Here is a 20,322-nt window from a genome sequence, read left to right on the forward strand (position 1 = left end):
CACTGAGCCAGGCTGCATCTAAAAGCAAGTAAGCCATTAAAGTAACTATCATTTCCTCTGAAGAATGCTCACACTCAGAAACCCAAAAGGAGCAAGCACTGTGTACCAGCAGCAGCAACAGCAGAGGGAGAAAGATGGGGCACTCAGTACATCTATCCAGTCAACAGTCAGTCTTTGGTCACACACACACACACACACACACACACACACATGCGCACACACACACACTCACACACAGACACAGACACACACACACACAGACACACACATACACACATACACACACACACACACACATGGAAAAGAAACACTCAAAGTCAAAGTCAACTGCATACCAAAATGTGGGGAGAGGGATTAAAAAGTGAACCTTTGAATCCATGGGGCTTTGAAGACCCGACATGCCACCAATGTGATTGAGAGGGTGTCCTAGCTAAGAGAGACACCACTGGAGCTTTTTAGAACAAAAGACTCTGCATCCTAGCGACTGAGCAATCTACACCGAGGAAAGGCCTACGTGTGGGCAGTGCATCTGTCTAGAGCCAGCCTAGGCTGTGTTCATTCATGCCTCCCCCTCTTCCTCCACCACTGACACCCCGATAACTGTGGTAGTTATATCCATTTGATTTTAAATTTCTCCCAAGTTGCAAGTCTGCCATAATCACTGCAGCTGCAGGCTACACCAGGAATGTCCGTCCATGCAGGCAGCACATATACATAACTAGAGCTTTCACTAAATGAGTCACACTGATCACCAAGGAGGAAACACAGGTAGTGACTCTGCCAAGAGCTTTTAGAATGTAAGACTACTACAGGGACAGTAACCCCAGGTGTGTTCAGTGTCACCCCAGCAGCATCGTGAGAGGCCTAGAAGGTAACTCAGACCAACAGGTGACTTTCCCCTGCTGTGGCATCTCACCCAGCCTCTTCTGGGAAGCCTTGCAGCCTAGACTATGTGCTCTGAAGCCAGCTCTGTCCTAGCCCTCCCTCCACATTGTACTTTTCCTGAAAGCCTTGTGATGGAAGCTGCCAGAATAGTAAACTGCAATATGGCGTCGTATGACTAATCTGCTCCTAGTATTAGGATACTCGTGTGGGCTGCTCCTGGAGTAATTCTCATAGTGCTTTCAAAGGAACCCAGCTTGGGCAATACATGACATTGTCAATCTGCCAACCAAGAGTGGAGAAGGGCTGGCATGAGGGGCAGGTAAAGAAGGGAGGGGCACAGCTCCAGCACCATGTGAAGATGGAGGTGTCTGCAGAGACAGCTTAGTAGCAGAGAGTTCACTTAGTTTGTGCAAGGCCCTGGGTCAATTTCCAGCAACAGGAAGCGAGACAGAGGTAAACTGAGGAACACTTGAGAGTCCTGCATGAGTGAGCTGAAGGAATAAACAACGCTGGCCACCATGTTTCCCAGGAATCTGCCTACACAGCTCTTTTGCTACCCTTGTTGCACAAGAAGGAATGCAGTGAGCCAGAGGGTGCTGGAGGTCCTTGTGAATTGGAGAAAAGCAGTCAGACTGGCTGCAGACAACTGGGAAAGGGCTGGGTCTAAGAGTGTAAGTTGTCACCTATAAGACAACTTGAAGCTGTCTGGGATGGACCTGAAGACAGGATACCTAGGAAATGTCACTCAGCCAGGCCTGGTGCTCCAGGTCTGTAGAACCTCCAGAAACTGAACGAGCAAGCACAGGAGTGGATGCTATAGTGAATGCCACAAGGCAGCTTGGGGGTAAAAAACCCCTGTCTCAGAATCAAAGGTAAAGAGGGGGTGTATGAGATCATTCACCTACCATGTATGAGGCCATGGTTCAATTCCAAGTAAATAAGGGGAGAAAAGAAAAGGCAAACAGAGGAAACAGGGCGGCTCAACAAGACAATGATGACAATGGGTCAAAGTGAGAGGGGAACCTCATAATGGTGGCGATGTTCTGACTGTCGGAAGCTGTAGCTTTAGCCCTGAGTGCACTGTCATCGTGTCTGCACCTAACTGAGAAGTGGCTCCCAAGAACTCACTGTCATACACAGATGAAGCCAGATGGCAGAGTGACAAAGGCTGCTGACTCACTGTGGCTGGCAGTTAGCTATCAGTGGTCTGGTTCTTCAGCGTCTCTGGATGTCTGCAATGTTTTCATATTGAAAAGCTAGGGGCATGTTTCTAATCCCACAGACTTGGGGAGGGCAGGGCAGTCATAGCCAAGACTTCACACTGAAAAGGTCTGAGAGCTTGATAGAATGGACAACAGGCAACCAGGAAGGATGCAGATGTGATACACATCCAGACTTAGGTACCAGACGCACTCAGAACCCAGGGAGGGGAAGAAAAGAGGAGGAGACAGGAGCGGATGGGAGAGAAGGAGAGGTTGAACAAGGCTTCTGGGGAAGAAAATGAAAAAACAGAACAAACAACAAACAAACAAACAAACAAACAACAAACAAACAAAACATCCGAGCTATAATGGGACCCCAAGTCCCTTAAGGAGAAGTCTCCGAGGGCATGGCTGCTGAGATGGCTCAAGGTGTAAGGTGCTTGCTGCCCAGTCTGACAACCCTGTTGTTTGGTTCCTGGAACCCATAAGGTAGAAGAGACTCCCAGAAGTTGTTCTCTGACTTCCAAAGGTGTTTCATGGCACAGGTGCCCACACATATATAATCACAAAAATAGAGCTGAGCAGAACATTAGACAGCATCAAAGGCCCAATGACTAAGACAATCGGCAAACGTGGTGACCAGGAATTCCCTAGTCATATGACCTCTGGGGAGCCATCATATGTAGTGTGACAGGCCAGATGGAAGGCCAAAGGTGAGGGGTCATGAGGAAATGGGAGGCAGACAACCAATTCCACCAGCACAGGACTGGGATGCCCCAGAGGACAGGAGAGGCTCTCTTCCCTGGCTATAGGGTGATGTCATCAACCTTCAGGGCTCTCTGAGTCCCTTAAGATATTAAGCAGAAGCAGACAAATACAGGATGCTTCTAGCACCACTATGCCAAGCCTGGTGCTCTAGGAGACATAGTTGTATGCCTGTAAACTTCCCACCTGGCCTTCAGGGACCAGCAAAGGAACTGGGTGAGAAGCCATCAAGGCTGCTTCAAAATAATCCTGCACATCCCAGCCGAGCCCCTTACACACAGCTTAGAAATGAAACAGGCAGAAAGACTGCCAGAGCCCCAGGCTCTAGCTGCAGTATGCAAATGAAGGACGCTTTCTCAGAGTGAGCCTGCAGGAAATCTCTGTCAGTGCTAGCTGCTGTCTTCATCTTTCTGGGCTGGCTGGGTAGGGTTGACTGGCTCTCCCCCAACCTCCCAGCATGACTCAGTACCTTAATTTTTTTTTTAAACCTTTAAATTGCCGTAGTCAGACTGTTCCCCAGATGTGGCTATGTTATCAGCGTGAGCCAAAAGTGACACAGCAAGTGTGTCAGTCCCGTGACCCAGCTGTAGAACAGCAAATGCTGTTGCTGCAGTCTTTCAAAACAGGCAAACAAACTGACTTTGCCCAATCATATATATAACCAACAAGATCTAACCCCTAAGGGTAGCCATTCCACATTACTGCTCCCTGGGTCCTTGTAAGGGGCATAGTGCTTGCCCACTGTGAGAGACCAGATAGAAGACCAAAGGTAGGAGGGTCCATTAAATCATGAAATCTGCTTTGAATTATCCTCCCTTGAAAGAACACCACACGCTTGTGTCTAGGATTCTGGGCAGCCTGGACACACGTGACCAAGGCTTCATTAAACACAGTCACCCTGAGTTGAAGGGCAAATAACCTTGGAACAGACAAATTCAGACAACCATTGATGTGATTCAATTTTACTCTGATCTACAAAAAAAATTCCAGTAAGCACTTGGCTCTTCCCTGATAACCACACACCAGCTTTTCCTAATAGAGCCCTGGGGCAGGCTGAGATGTCAGGTACAGAGGGCTTCTGAAGAGCACCACTGCTCAGCGAGAGAAGGTTCCAGGCTGCTGCAGCACTGAAGTCCACCACTGGCCCCACTTCCTACTCCCCCATGCCATTAGACAGAGCCTGAGGAAGGAGCCGGTCAAAAGTACCAAACCCTACTGAGTAAGGACTGTGACAGCGCCCAAAGCTGGACGCTCTTAAACCTTCCCAAGGGCTGTTTCCTCACTTTAGACTGTCAGACCTGATTGGCAGTCCCAAGAAACAGGCCAGTCACAGAGCAGGGGGACTCTCAAAGCTCCCAGGGACCTAACAGAAGCTCATATCATGTTGCCCTGGGAGAAATCACAGCAACTGTCATGCCTCCCACTCTGAGGGGACCACCAGGGGCAGCTGACACAATCATGTGCCCACAGTCATTCACATTACACATGATAACTCTACTTCTTTTTAAAAATGTGGGCCCCAAATGGGTTCCAGGAGATTCCATGAGGCCCACTACTGTGTAAAATAATGAAAGAGAAAGTTCTTAACCAAACAAAAATGAGAAAGGAAAAAGCAAGGACATCAAGGAAGCAGAGAAGGCATGAAACACCTTGCATGTCCTGAAGCAGAAAACAGACCACAGAATACAGGGAAGAAAGGAACTGAGGCAGAACTTAGTCTTCCCAAGGAATCTTTCCTGACCCTGATTCATGAGTCAGCATTCCCAGCAGCAGGGGGACAGATGCTGCAGCAAAGGGGCAAGCAGGTCAGGCTGGAGCCCCACTGAAGCAGGGGACTCCGCTGATGGACTGAGGCAGGCTGGTGCTGTATTCCTTCAACATTCCAGGGAGTGAAAGGTTCCCCAGAAACACAATGTGGTTTTGATGGTTCTGAGGATGGCTGAGATGTTAGGGAGGAGCAGTGTGCTCAGACAGCATATGGCCCGCCCCCTACCCACTTCACTAGGAGCCACTCCCTACCCTACTAGGGCTTTTCATAGTCAGCAAGTGGATGGCCGTGCCAACCATTTGTGGTCCCTGTATGTATAACAAGGATGGATGAATCCTGAACCTTTATAGTCTCAGGTAGACAACTGACATTTCCTTGAGCCTGTTTTCAGGTTCCTCCACTTAGGCAGTTGCTGGATGAGTCCCTTAGCCTGGCTGTTTCTCACTTTTCTCCTCTGAACCACAAGGTCAGTAAAAGCATCTCAATCACACAGTGGCCGTGAGCACTGAGTATAGCACCAAGTGCCTGGGACATAACAAAAGGATAGGTGTGAGCTGTGATCGATCCTTGGGATTTATCCGATCACTTATCTTCTGGGAATTTCCAAAGAGATCTTCCAGCCAAATGTGGTGGAGCACACCTTTACTCATAGCATCGGGGAGGGAGAGGCCAGTCGGGTCTGCATGCTTGCACAACTCGAGTTCAGTGCAGCCAGTGCTACACGGTGAGACTATCTCAAAAAATACTACTGCTGCTGCTGACAGTGACAGTGATAGTGACAGTGGTGATGATCTCCAGATTTGGGGAACCACACAGTCAGCTGTGTATCTATAGATTTGTTCTGCCTGCTCCTGGAGGTGCTACATTAATTACAGATTACTAAGTTTCTTACAAAGTCACAAAGTCATGAGATTTCATGAGTACTGCTGGAAAAGGCTCCCAAGTCACACCTGTGACCCACCCCACGACACAGGAGTTAGGAACTCCCATGTCACCAAAACAAGCTTTCCAAGGTGCTTCTTTGCTGTGGTACCACCACGTGACAGAAAAGCGATGTTCTGAGCATAAGGACCAAGCAGTCATCCCAGGCACAAGCAGGACTGTACTGCTGACCACTCCACCTCTGTAGGCTCACTCTAGGGCCAGAGACATACATCTCACCTGCCAGCAAAGAGGCTGAAGCAACAACTCAGCCAAGGTCAACCAGAGCCAGTGCCAGCCATAGGAGCAGCGAGGGTTTTGACTTCCAATTGCAATACAAACACACATCCCTCATCTGGTCAAAGTGCCCTTGAGTAAAGGAATTACCACACAGAGACACAATTGTGGTCTCAAGGCCAAGGAGTTAGAAGAGAGAAAATCAAGGGACAAAATAGTCACAAGACAGCTGTTAAGAGTCTCCAAGCTGTGATTCTATCTGAATAAAATGCAATTTAGAACCACTTAGCCCTGCATCTTGCTTTAACCTTATATAACCCCTTCCTGTTACATCACTAAGAACAATCCCTTCTAATGGGCCCCTGCACCTGAACAAGTGAGACAAACTTCTCGGGCTATGATGCTAGACCTAAACAGCTTTCCCCACGGAAATGCTGGCCTGAGTAGGAACCAAAAATAAACTGTAAAGCCAATTCCAGAGGGACCTGTCATCGGGGAGCTTCATACACACCCCATACCAGCCTCACAAAAGCAGTGTAATCGCAGGCAGCTTCAATTTAGAGACACAGAGTGTTGGGGCAACTTAAAAGACATCACACAAGAGGTGGGAAAGCAACAGTGGGGTGTGGTGGCCGTGTCATTTCCAGCACTTGGGAGGTGGAGGCAGAAGGACCAGAAGTAGAGTTGTCTTCTGCTACAAGGTGGGTTTGAAGGCAGCATGGGTGACATGAGACCCTATTAAGGGAAGGAATGAAAGAAGGAAGGAAAGAGGGAGGGAGGGAGGGAGGGAGGGAGGGAGGGAGGGAGGGAGAAAAACAAGCCAAAATAAGTACCTCCAGGAAAAATCTTGTTGAGCTTGAACTGACAAACAGCAGTCTGACTCTTTCCCCCTAGGAGTGCTCCATCTCAGCATGAGAGGTGGAAGTGAAGACCTCCCTGTCTAGCCAGGGCTCAGGGCAGCTAAGGGGCTGTTGCTGTTGGCTTTATCTCAGAACAGAACTCAAAGGGTAAGTTGGCAGTGCTGGGAAATGGGTGAGCTTCCACAGAGAACACTCAGCCAGGTGAGAAGCTCTGAGCCGAGGAATGGGCCACCAAGGTAAAGTCAGAATGCTGGAAGAGAGAGCCTGGAGGAGCTTAACTGGGTCTATGTAGCTCTGGTTGTCCTGGAACTCACTATGGAGACCAAGCGGGCCCGAAGCTCACAGAGATGGAGAGAGTGCCAGGACAGAAAGTGCCACCACGCCTAGCCATTCTTTAGGTTCTAAAGAAACTTAATCTTGTGCTTGCTTTGGCAGCACATATACTAAAAACTGGAACGATACAGAGAAGATTAGCATGGACCCTGCGCAGGGATGACACACAAGTTCGTGAATCGTTCCATAAAAAAAAAAAAAAAGAAAAATATAAGAAGCTTAATCTTGGCTGCTGGGCCTCAAATCCCATGCTTTGTGGAAGAAACAACTATTTCTGCCGCTCATTTATAGTGAGGGGACAAGAGAGACATAGGGCTTCTTGCCCATCCCTTAATCTTTCTTTATAAATAAGTTTGCTAAAAACTTACATTTAGAGACAGGTATTAGGGCTGGAGAGATGTACCAGCAGCTAAGAGCACTTGCTGTTCTTCCCAAGGATCAAAGTTCAGTTCCTAGCACTCATGTCCTCTTTGGGCTTCTGCACTCAAATTTACTCATATTCACTAATAGCCCTATACAGACACAGACACACAGACACAGACACACACACACAGACACACACACACAATTAAAAAGAAAAGCACATCTCTTTAAAGAGAGGGAGGTATTAAGCTAGGCATGGCAGACACACTGAAATCCTAACTATTTGGGAGGCTGGGGCAAGAGGCTGTGTCTCAGGTCAGTATGGCTAAAATAAAGGGTATGCGGGGGGGGGGGGGGGTTGGGGATTTAGCTCAGTGGTAGAGCGCTTGCCTAGCAAGCGCAAAGCCCTGGGTTCAGTCCCCAGCTCCAAAAAAAAAAAAGAAAAAAAAAGAAAGGAAAGGGGGGAGGGGGCTGGGGCTGGAGAGCCGGAGCAACAGTTAAGAGAGTCTGCTCTTCCAGAGGTCCTGAGTCCAAGTCCCAGCAACCACATGGTGGCTCACAACCATTTATCCTGAGATCTGACACCCTCTTCCAGCATGCAGGTGTACAGATATAGCACTCTTGTACGTAAAATGAATTACTAAATCTTTTTTTAAAAAAAAGAGTATTAAGCCAGTATTCATATTCTCCAACTGAATATGTAAACTACAAAACCACTCCAGAATGTGAGGAATGCGCCAGCAAACAGACACAGTTAAAATTATTCCATAACTACCAACTTTTTCTTTCAATACAAAATGTCTCTGTGTAGCCTGGGCTATCCTGGAACTCTCTCTGCAGGCCTTGCTGGCATTAAAGAAATCAGCTTGCTAGGATTAAAGGTGTGCACTGCTACTGTCAACTTAAAAAAAATAAACAAAAAAGCCTGTTGTGGTGTACACTCAGGAGGCAGAGGCAGGCAGGGCTCTGTGAATTTCTGGATAAACTACAAGATGCAGAAGTGAAATAGATCTTTCTGAATTAATTCTTTCCCAAGTTGTTTTTGGTCATTGTGTTTATCACAGCTCTAGAAACAAACTATGTCCCAGCACTTGGGAGGCATAGGCAGGCAGATCTAACATATCAAGTTCCAGGATAGCAAGAGCTACATAGAGAACCCTGTCCCCCCCCCCCCCAAAAAAAATCAAAAACAAACAAAACAAACAAAACAAAAAAAAAAACAAAAAACAAAACCACACAAAAAGACCCAACAAGAAAAAAAAAAAAAAAAAAAAACAACCTGTCACCATAGCTGGATGTGGTGGTGAATGCCTTTGTTTCCAGCACTCGGGAAGCATAATCAGGCAGATCTCCAAGTTTTTGACCAGCCTCATATATACAGTAAGTCCCAGGATAGAGAACTGTCCCCCACAAACTGCCAGTAGCAAAGTCCTTCGTCTCGTAACAACACTCCTGAGGACCAGGGCTTTGGTACACTGTCATCCTGAGGTTAGAGGTTAGAATGAATGAGGTAGAGGAGGGCAGGCCACGCTCCTTGAACATAGTGCTACAAGGTCCCAAGACCCACCTCTGTCCTGTGCCCACAGCTCGTGGTACCAGACACCTGCTATCTGAAAATGTATAAGCTTCTCAAAACATGTTCTTTTAGGCCTGTGTCTTGTGGCCTGCACTGGATACCCCTAGCCCACCCCTCCCCGGAATCCCGTTGCTGGAAGCTACAAGGATTACAATAATGAAGGAAACACTACCAGAAACAAGATGGGCTCCAATGCAATCAAACCGAGTTTCAAGAGGGAATCTTTAAAACCTACCCAAACACGTCTTTTCAAGTTGTTTTCTATGTAACTCCAAAATGAGCTTTTTCAGGTCAAATTGTATTACATGTTGTTGGGGGAGACAGAGGGAACATAGCCCATAGGTGCAAAGTTAACCACCTATGTCAAGATGAACAGGAACAACAGACAGAGGAAATGGCAGTGCCCAGTGGCAGGCAGAACTAGGCTCAGCTCCCTCAGCCAGGGCGGAAGTCAAACTTCTGGAGTAACTTGACTGATGGAATGTATTTTCTGAACCTTAGAGAAAACTGCTGGCCCCACAATGCAGACACAGAATGGGATCAATAACCCTTTTCCCCCAGCATTTTTAATAAGCATTCTGCTGCAAAATGGAACATTTTCCAAACACTTTTGCAAATGAACTCAGTTATCACAAGAATCAGAAGCTGCTCCCTGATTTACATGTTTCTGAGGAGAAGCTGAGACTTTGTGTGTGTCGTGTGGATGTGGGTTCACACTGGTTACTGGAAGAGCGATGGTGGTATCAGCAAGCATTCCTGCACAAGAACGAGATCACAGCCTCTACTCAGGAGTCAGGCTTTTTCCTACCTGGTTTCTTGCCATCCTCCATCTGCAGTATCTCCTTTCTTAGGATGGCATGAAGCCATATGCCTCTGCTGTCTTGTTTACTCAGTGTGAGAAACCTTTTTTGTTTGTTTGCTTGTTTTCTTTTTGAGACAGGGTCTTATTATGTAGCTCTGGCTGTCCACTATGTAGACTAAGCTGGCCTCAAACTCAAGAGATCCTCCTGCCTCAGCCTCCCTAGTGCTGGGGTGAAAGGCAGGAGTCGCCCCACTCTGCCTTAGATGAACTTCTGAAGAGCCTCAGGCCCCATGGGTTTCATGGTGTGGCTCCTTTAATCCTTCATACTGTCTAGGCTGAGGTGAGAATATCTAAATTTCCAGGTCAACCTGGACAATTTGGCAAGATTTACTCTCAAAATAAACTAAAATGATTTTAAGATGTAGTTCTACGTCAAAGTGCTGGTCCAGCACCACATCCCTGGGTTCAACCATCAGCACTGCAAAAAATAATGAAATCAACAACCTCCCCCCAAAGCAGACCTCTCACTTTCTGGGGACCTAAAAGGAGGCAGGCCTGATTCATCCTCAGAAATGTTTCCTAATGGGGAGGGGCAGGAGAGGGAGAGCTGTGAAGTAAAGATATGTGAGAGACAGATAACAAAACACACAGTCAGGAAAACAAGCCTGCAAACCAATCTTGGTTTAGGTTTATGATGACAGTCCTCTCTCGTAGAACTGCTCCATTCACAAGCCTCTTCCAGAAAAACAGTGGGAGAATGTGGTATTTGCTTAAGAACCCCAGGTTAAAAAAAAAAACAAAAAACAAAAAACAAAAACAAAACAAAACAAAAAAACCCCAGAAATATGCGACAGCTTTTCCCATTGGTCACTCTCTTCTATCCACGATTTCATAGGACACCCCACCCCAAGAAGTCCTTAGACACTCAGTCGCAGCTGCCACCATCTCCCTCAGTACTATTAATATCATGGCCCTGGCCGGTTCATCATTTCCCTCACAAAGTTCTCCTCAGCAATTCAAAGGATGCTGCGGGGTTAAAACGAAAAGGACGTCGGGCCGCTGCCCCACCGAGCATTCCCTCAGCATCTGCCCAACTTCTTCGGTTTTAACCTCTATCTTTGTTTTGGAAGACCCACAGCCAAGCCCTCCCCGGCTCGGCCTTCCCTCCGGGAAGCACAATGCAGCATGGACCTCCTTCAGCGGTGGGGGCTGTCAGCAAAACGCCGCACTAGTGTAACGCCGAACGCGCCCGAGGAGGTCCCCACGGGCATCCGTGCGCGTCCATCACCCTGAGGCCAACACCACAGCCGAGCATCGCTCGCAAGGCCCCTCCCCTCGCCCCGTGCCGGCAACCCTGCCGGCGTGCGCGCCCAGGCCGGTGTGATGACGGTGCACCGGGCGCTGAGGCGGCATCCCCCACCCCCACCCCTCGGAGCCCTGCTGACCTCCCCGACCGGCCTTACCTTGGTCTCCTTCACATGCTGCTTGACGCCCTCCGGGTACCACTGGACGCGCACGTAGCCGCGCCGCAGCGGGCTGGCCCGGCCCTCCTCGTGGCCCGCGCCCCCGGCCTCGGAGCAGCCCGAGCTGCCGCGGCCGTCCTCCTCGCCCTCCGAGTCCGAGTCCTCACCGTGGATGAGGCGCACCAGCCCGAAGTGCACCGAGCCGCGGTAACGGCCGGACACCAGGTCGTGAGAGAACAGCAGGCGCTGCGAGCCCGCTTCGGGGCCGGAGTCGGAGGACGGCCCTGAGGCCGAGTCCGTGGCGGGCGCGGGCGGCGGGGCGGCGGCGGGGGCTGCGGCCGGGGTCGGGGCGGCGGCGGCCTGGGCCTGGGCGGGAGCGGGTGCGGGTGCGGGCGCTGCGGGATCCGCCATAACTGCTCTGCGCGAGTCTCGGGCGGCGGCGGCAGCGACAGCGGCGGCGGTAGCGGCGGCGGCAGCCTAAGGCGCGGGGGCGGGGCCGAGCGCGCTGACGTAGGCCTGCGTGCCGCCGTCGTTAGGGCGCCGGGATGCTGTTGCTAGGAGCCGCCGCCCGGTCGCTAGGGGACGCTGAAGATGCTTGGGGCGGGGGCGGAAGGACTGACGCGGGGCGTGGCAGAGCCGCGCGAACGAAGAGGCAGGATCTAGGGCAGGAGGAAGGGTAGTGATCTACCGGAGTAGAGGGGCGGGGACTGTATGCAAAGCTGACTATAACTTGTTTTAAAAAAAATTATGCCCCAGTCTGATGTGGTGGATACGCCTTTAACCCCAGCACTGGGGAGGCAGAGGCAGGCAGGTCTCTGCCTGTCCAGGTTACACAGAGAAACCCTGTCTCGAAAAACCAAACAAATTAAAAAAAAAAATGCGGTTTAGCGATGGCACATGCGTTTAATCCTAGTACTTGGAAGGCAGAGGCAGGAGGATCTCTGTGAATTCGAGGCCAGCCCTGATTTACAGGACGGCCAGGGTTACAGAGAATCCAAAATAAATAAGAGTAATTTAAATTTAAAATTATGACTTTATATATATGTATATGATGTGTGTGTGTGGCAGAAATGTGCTAAAAGTGGAATACAACTTAGTGGAGTTGTTGGTTCTCTCTTTCCACCTTTGTATGGCCTCTGGAGATTGAACTCAGATCATCAGGCTTATGTGGTCAATGCTTTTCCTACTCAGCCAACTTTTCCCCCCCATTTTTCTATAATAATGATAATAATAATAAATGTATATATATATATATATATATATATTTTGAGGCAGGGTCTTACTGTGTAGCCCTGGCTAGCCTGGACTCTTCTCACTGACCCACCTATGTAAACTCACCATGTAAATCAGGCTGGTCTCAAACTCAATTCTGTCAGCTTCTGCCTCTCGAGTGAGTATGTGCCCTCACTCCTAGTCAGTCAAGTTTCACCAGCTCCCTTAGCATCCTGGTCAAGATGGTAACCTTGCAGAGTGACAGAGTCTGTATCCTCTAGGTGCCCACATGTGCCCACACTCATATAAGCAGATATAATCACAGTAAGTTATTTTTAAAAAGGTCAGGTGGGTCAGCCTCCACCATGTGCCTAGAGAACAGTCTAGTTGGGCACACAAAACAAATACTCATTGAATGGCTGAAAAAGCAACTCTTAGGCAGCTTGTAAGCAAGGCTGTAATAGACAGGTATAGAGTAAATAGGTAGAGTCCCAAGCAGAACCTGGAAGGTCGTGACCCCTTAGGAATTGGTCTAGAGGTTGTGATGAGAGCCCAGAGCCAAATGAGAAAGGGCGTCAAGTCAGAAACACCAGTGGTTTGCCTTCAAAGACCTTTTGGTGAATCCAGATCTCAGGGAGGCCCTCTATACATAACAAGAGGGGAAGTTGGGAGTGGCTACAAGTTAGAACCAGGAGGATCTATGTGGGTTCAAGGCTAGCCTGGTCTACATAGTAAGTTCCAGGGTAGTCTATATAGTAAGATCCTGTCTGAGGACCGAACCCAGGGCCTTGCGTTTGCTAGGCAAGCACTCTACCACTGAGCTAAATCCCCAACCCCAGATCCTGTCTTCAAAACAAGACAAAACAACAATTAAAAAAGGGGGAGCTGTGATTCCAATTCTTGACTGTTTATTGGTTTCGATGGTTTGAATATGCTTGGCCCAGGGAGTGGCACTATTAGGCCTTGTTGGAGTAGGTGTGTCACTGTGGGTGTGTGCTTTTTTTTTTTTTTTTGGTTCTTTTTTTCGGAGCTGGGGACCGAACCCAGGGCCTTGCGCTTCCTAGGCAAGGGCTTTACCACTGAGCTAAATCCCCAACCCCGGGTGTGTGCTTTTTAAAAAAGATTTATTTATTTCATGTATGTGGGTACACTGTCATTGTCTTCAGACACACCAGAAGAGGGCATCGGATCCCATTACAGATGGTTGGGAGCCACCACGTGGTTACTGGGAATTGAACTCAGGACCTCTGGAAAAGCAGTCAATGCCCTTAACTGCTGAGCCATTTCTCCAGCCCGGGTGTGGGCTTTAATACCCTCATCCTAACTGCCTAGAAACCAATCTCCTCCTGTCTGCCTTTGGATGAAGATGCAGAACTCTCAGCTCCTCCAGCCCCCCATCTGCCTGGATGCTGCCATGTTCCCACCTTGACGATAATGGACTGAACCTCTGAACCTGTAAGCCAGCCCCAGTTAAATGTTGTCCTTTATAAGAGTTGCCTTGGGCATGGTGTCTGTTCACAGCAGTAAAACCCTAACTAAGACAAGGACCAAAGCCCAGGCTGGTCCCCTCCTGCACCATCAGATTTGCTTTTCCTGGAAGGACAACGTGAGGGGCCATAAAACCCAAACTAAGACACCGATGATCTATAAAGACAAGCACTGAGCTTCTCTATTCCTAAAACAAATAGTTTGGGGAGTGAAGGAGTCATGGTGCACATATGGAAGGACAGCTTTCAGGGACTGTTCTCTCTCTTCTTCCATCAGTGGGGTTCTGGGGATCAAACTTGGATCATCGAAGTTGAGCACTTACCCTCTGAGCCTTCTTGTCAACCCCCTTTTTTTTTTTTCTTTTTTTTTTTTGGAGCTGGGGACCAAACCCAGGGCCTTAGTGCTCTACCACTGAGCTAAATCCCCAACCCCGTCAACCCTTTTCTTAATTAAAAATTTTATTAAATTTGTTCTTTATTCGGTGTGTGTGTGTGTGTGTGTGTGTGTGTGTGTGTGTGTGTGTGTGTAAGAGAGAGAGAGAGAGAGAGAGAGAGATTTGGGGGCAGGTGTAGGCCACAGCATTCCTGTAGGAGTCATAGGACAATCCGAGAGAGTGAGCCAGTCCCGGTTAACTTCCTCTCACCTGCAGTACCGCAGTGCTGAGATTATGATGTGGAACAGGGCCTGGCATTAGCTCTCCCAGTAACGTTTAATCATTGCCGTAATGCTGCAAACCCCCTGCCTAGACTAAACCACAGACTGGTACTCGACTGCCCTATGGTCGGCTCCTCATCACCGTTGTTAAATATAAACAGTAATTCTATTAATTTGGTGCGTCACCTTGGTAAGGTCCTAAAGATTTAGACACAATCTCAGACAAAGGGTTTCTAATGGGCTGTTTAAAGGAGATTACGCACACTCGAGATCTGCCCCTAGCCTTTCCCAATCAGAAGCAGTTTTTCACACGTTTCTCTAGCGCCATCCATGGCAGCTAGTCAGGCGCTTTGTTATTACAGGGCTCGGCACTTCAAAAGGGAAAAGAGGCCGAGCCCTGCAGGTTGGATAATCCTTGGGATACTGGGGATATAGAACTACACGGAGGGAAAAAAAAATTTTTTTAAAGATTTACTTATTGTATATGAGTACACTGTAGCTGTCCTCAGGCACACCAGAAGAGGGCATCAGATCTCATTACAGGTGGTTGTGAGTCACCACGTGGTTGCTGGGATTTGAACTCAGGACCTCTGGAAGAGCAGCCAGCGCTCCTAACCACTGAGCCATCTCTCCAACCCCCGGGAAAAATTAACACACGCACAGGACCCGAAGAGATGACTCAGCAGTTAAGGGGACTGGCTGCTCTTCCAGAGGCCCCGGTTCGATTCTCAGCAACCAGTTGAGAGTTCACAACTCCAGCTCCAGGGGATCTGATGCTGTCTTCTGGCCTCCTCCAGCACTGCACCCTTGTAGTAGCAGACATACACACAGACAAAACACCCATATACATACAGTTAATTAAAACTTAGAGCTAGCGTGGTGGAAAACACCTTTAATCCTGGCACCCAGGAGCTGAGCCAAGGCAGATCTCTGTGAGTTTGACACCAGCCTGGTCTACCAATCAAGTTCCAGACCCTGTCTCAAAAACAGGTAAAAATAAATTTACAAAAATTAGGAAAGAACCTGCATGAAGCCAGGTCCATGAGATGCCCTGGAACAAATACTTAAATATAATTAATTTTCGTCTCAGGCAGGTTGTCCATGGACCCAGATTTTGAAAATTCAAGCATTACACACACACACACACACACACACACACACACACACACTCCCACCCTGTGGCTAAAAGCAGAAGGAAAGCTAGGATATGATTTAGAAGCAATGTTGACTCTCAAGTCAGGGCTTCCTCCCCCGTCCCGAGGTAGCATGGTCATAAATTGATGTTAGTTGGGTGTGGTGGTGCACACTCTTTAACCCCAAGCATTCAGGAGCCAGAGACAGGAGGATCTCTGGGTTTGAGACCAACCTGGTCTACATAGTGGCTTTCAGGACAGTCTGGATTATAGAGATGCCGTCTCAAACCAACCAAACAAAAACCAAGCAAACAAAAAGTTAATACAATAAGATCTGGGGATGGGGGGCTGGAGAGATGGCTCAGAGGTTAAGAGCACTGACTGCTCTTCCAGAGGTCCTGAGTTCAATTCCCAGCAACCACATGGTGGCTCACAACCATCTGTAATGAGATCTGGTGCCCTCTTCTGGTGTGTCTGAAAACAGCGACAGTGTACTCATATAAATGAAATAAGTAAATCTTTTAAGGGCTGGGGATGAGGCTTGAATGGCAGACTGCTTGCCTAGCATGCAGAAAAGCCTGGGTACCATCATCACTGAATAAAACATGGCGGCACACGCCTGTAATCCCAGCAGCCGGGAGGTGCAGGCAGGAGGATCAGAAGTTTGTCTTCAGCTGCACAAGAAGTTGGAGGCAAGCCTGCGCTATAGGGATTCCTAAAAACCAAACCAAAACAAAACAAAACAAAGCAAACAAAACAAAACAAAACATTGCTAAAAGACAAGTTCTCATTTCCTCCCCCAAAAAAATCTGGGCAATTTCACAGCTGTCATAGAAGCCTCTTAAGTACCCTTTCTGGTAGCTGGGTGAACGATCACAGTGCCTCAAAACAAAACCCCATTTCTTCCCACACCCCCATAACCTAACTCAACGCTTATTCCATATGTGTTTTTGTGTTGGCACTGTGCCAGGCTCGTTCACCTACGTCATCACCGGCATTGTTAACCCACCTTACTAACACAAGACCCTAGATACCCACTGCCTAAGGTGCCTGGCACTGATGGCTTCAAGCACGCCAGGCTCTGACGCTCTGCCAGACCTCCCTCTGAGCAGCTCCTGATGTCAGGGAATTATCCACCTGTCCTTTTGTCCTTAGAGGTAGAAGTGGGGGTGAGGAAGAAGGCTCGTGATGTAGGACAAGGCAGGGCCAAATCTGCGTTTAGCGTTCCAAATCCAAGTGAGAGCACCGGAGAAATGACTTAGTGGGTAAAACACCAGCCGGACAAGTAGGAAAGCTCTGCGGAGTTTGGATCCCCGGCACTCCTGGCAACGCTGGGAGGGAGTGGTAACCTACCTGTAATGCCAGGGCTCGGGAGGTGGAGAGAGGGTAGCCAGAGCAAGCTGGTTACTAGACTAGCTAAATCAGTGTACCGTGGATTGATGTGGGACCCCTGTGTGCGATGTGGTTTCATGTTCATTTGACACAAAACTAGAATCATCTGAGAGGAGGGAACCTCAACTGAGAAAATGCCTCCATACGATTAGGCTGGAGGCAAGCCTGTAAAGCACTTTCTTAATTAGTGATTGATGGTGGAGGGCCCCACCCATTGTGGGTGGGGCCAGCCCATTGTGGGCGGAGCCACCCCTGACCTGGTGGTCCTGGGTTCTATAAGAAAGCAGGCTGAGCAAGTCATGAGGAGTGAGCCTGTAAGTAGGACCCCACCTCATGGCCTCTGCATCAGCTCCTGCCTCCAAGTTCCTGCCCTGTTTGAGTTTCTGTCCTGACTTCCTTTAGTGATTTCCATTTGGCGTGGAAACATAAGCCAAATAAACCCTTTCCTCCCCAAGTCGCTCTTGGTCACGTTGTTTCACCACAGCAAAATTAACCCTAACTAAAACGCCCTACCTCAATATGTTAGGGTGGGGAACAATCCCGGAAGACACACATCCACGTTGTTGGCCTACACATCCATAAGCGAGCAGGTGTACACTCACCCAAACACACCCGTGTGCCCACAAACACGAGCACGCGTTCACACCGATGCACACCACACCGCACACAGAATCTCAGTGAGTTTTGTGTTTTACTCCCATGTGCACCTGCGTTTGTCGCTCTGTTAGGAAAGAGCAGTGCCCTGCCTCCCTAATCGTTGAGTAGAACTCCAGGAAGATATGCCCCATTTAGTCCACGGCTTCTGGTAATAATGGCTAATAATAGCTTCACTCTTTGAGGTGTAACTTCGTGCCCAGTTCTATACCCAATGCTTTGCAATAGAGTATCCAGAACCTGTTTGGGCTGGGTGCCTCATGTCTGTCTTGTGTGTTTAAGTCTGGCAGCAGCACGGAAGTTTGCTCATGAGTCACATAGGTGCATACAAAATGATGTGAACTTCCCTTCAGTAAGTTTACTGTGCCCCCAATGCACTCTAGGTATTCAAGCCAGGAAGGGGAAGGACCCTGGTTCCACCCAGTTTGAGCTCTACCGGAACCACAGTAGAGACAGAACCCAGATGTCCGGCAGGGGGCGCTCCCAAGAGTGTGCCCCACTACATCTGCAGCGCCTGCGTCTCAGCTCAGGTCCCCTAGGAACTGGCCCTTGGCAAAAAATGTGAGGAAAACAACTCCGAATGGCATAATGCAGGATCTGCAAGGCCGACCTCAAGTGCAGGATACATAAAGTAAAGCAGGCCCCTGTCTGGAAGCTTTGTGGTTCCAGGGACCAGTGTCCTGCCCCAGGCTTAGGCAGATGCCCAGGGCAGTTGCAGCATTGGGCACTCCAACTGCCGCAGGCCTCAGGCCTGGGGATGAGGTGGGACTGCCTGAATCTCCTCCAATCTCACTTGTTAGTGAGTCAGCATGCTTTTAACCAATGATGTCACCCCACCACCTTTGCCTGCCACCCAGGTCTGTACCTGACCTCAACACCGTCCTCCGCTCTGGGAAGGAGTCTCTCTTTTTATTTTTCAGAGTAAGAGAGGACGTTTGCATGTGTGTGTGCATGTGCTGTTGCTAAGAATCATCCCATTCTGCATCAGTCTTCTACGTGATTCATTGAGCCAGGGTCTCTCAATCAAACCCAGAGCTTGCCAATGTGGCCAGTTTTGCCAGGCAGCTTGCTCTGAAATCCCTTGTCTCTTCCTTGTGCGGTTAGAATTACAGGTGGACTTCTGTTCACACACAGCATTTACCCGGGGCTCAGGGAGTAAACTTCAGTCTCCGTGCTTGGGTGGCAAACACTTTAAACCAGAGTCACCGCCCCAGTCTACTGTTTAAGATTATCAGTGCCTAGCCTACTGTGTGAAGCAAGATGATCACCATAAGTTTGAGCTTAGCTTAGGCTACAGTGAGAGACCAGGTTCTAGGCCAGCCTGGACTTTGAACACACACACACACACACACACACACACACACACACACACACACACACTCATGCACACACGTGCCCCATAGGGGACATTAGGAACAACCTTGTTAGCAGATTCTGATCCTCATTCTTGGTGGCATTTGCTGCTGCTGTCTATTGTGCCCTTTGGGTTCTGGAACGTGTCGTGATTGTCCCCACCTCATGACCTCGCCATTCTTCCTGTCAATGGCTCCTCTACAAACAGTGCACACTCCGAAGCCCAGCTGTCAGCGTAGCCAGCATGCCCTCCCCACCGTGCACCTGTCCTTTTACTTAGGCACATTTCAAGGTTCATCTGAGTCGGAACCCACATCTGCATTCCTCCTGTTCGCTGAGGAGCACCCTGTCATCTGTCATATACATGCACAATTTGTTTAGCCACACGTCCCTGCAAGGGGACATTAGCTATCTTACATTATAAAAAACAACAGGGCTGGAGAGATGGCTCAGCAGTTAAGAGCACTGACTGCTCTTCCAGAGGTCCTGAGTTCAATTCCCAGCAACCACATGGTGGCTCACAACCATCTGTAATGAGATCCGATTCGATGCACTCCTCTGGTGTGTCTGAAGACAGTGACAGTGTACTTGTCATATATAAAATGAATAAATAAAATCTTAAAAAAAAACAACTTTATTACTTTATTACATGGCAGTTTTTATGTAGGTAACAGCAAACTTGAGTAGAAAGTATTCAGGGGGCTGGAGAGATGGCTCAGTGGTTAAGAGCACTGACTACTCTTCAGAGGTCCTGAGTTCAGTTCCCAGCAACCACATGGTGGCTCACAACCATCTGTAAAGGGATCTGATGCCCTCTTCTGGTGTGTCTGAAGACAGCTACAGTGTACTTACATATAATAAATGAATAAATCTTTAAAAAAAAAAGAAAAAAAGAAAGTATTCAGATTCTCTCTCCTCGCCTCCCCATAATCTTCTTCAGGACACCATCCCACACCAGAATGGCCCGTTATGATCCTCAAACAGGGACGCACCATCATACAGTGTTAGCATTCACTCTTCTTGTTACACCTTCGATGGGTCTGGATACATACAGAAAGGAATTACGATATTACATGAGTCTCCTGTCCCTAGGTATCCTCTGTCCTCTGAGGCATCAACTTTTAAAGGACAGACAGGAGAGGAATCTGGGCTGGGATATAGCTCAGTGGTAGATGGCTTCTTGCCTACCAGGCTTGAGGTCTTTGGTTTTAATTCCCAGCAGGAGGTGGGGAGCAGAGGAAGGGTAAAAAAAAAAAATGGA

The 20,322-nt window shown here is 48.7% G+C and overlaps 1 protein-coding gene and 1 non-coding gene across 3 annotated transcripts in view; one reads left to right on the top strand and one right to left on the bottom strand.

The window, feature by feature from the left end:
• Ube2o (ubiquitin-conjugating enzyme E2O) overlaps positions 1-11,654 on the bottom strand; it is a 47,161-nt gene extending 35,507 nt beyond the window's left edge. Inside the window, exon 1 of one of the 2 annotated variants that reach the window (XM_017597746.3) lies at positions 11,176-11,654. In XM_017597746.3, the coding sequence (XP_017453235.1) occupies positions 11,176-11,586 (411 nt within the window). In that variant the 5' untranslated portion in view covers positions 11,587-11,654. The remainder of the gene's footprint in view (positions 1-11,175) is intronic. The other variant, NM_001427322.1, reaches the window with a different exon arrangement.
• LOC120095357 (U6 spliceosomal RNA) lies at positions 7,058-7,165 on the top strand. The gene has a single exon (XR_005490836.1). It is a non-coding gene; the product is annotated as a U6 spliceosomal RNA (small nuclear RNA).
• Positions 11,655-20,322: the final 8,668 nt, after the last annotated feature.

The sequence above is a fragment of the Rattus norvegicus genome, chromosome 10, assembly GCF_036323735.1.
Source record: "Rattus norvegicus strain BN/NHsdMcwi chromosome 10, GRCr8, whole genome shotgun sequence".
In the NCBI taxonomy this organism is placed as follows: Eukaryota; Metazoa; Chordata; class Mammalia; order Rodentia; family Muridae; genus Rattus; species Rattus norvegicus.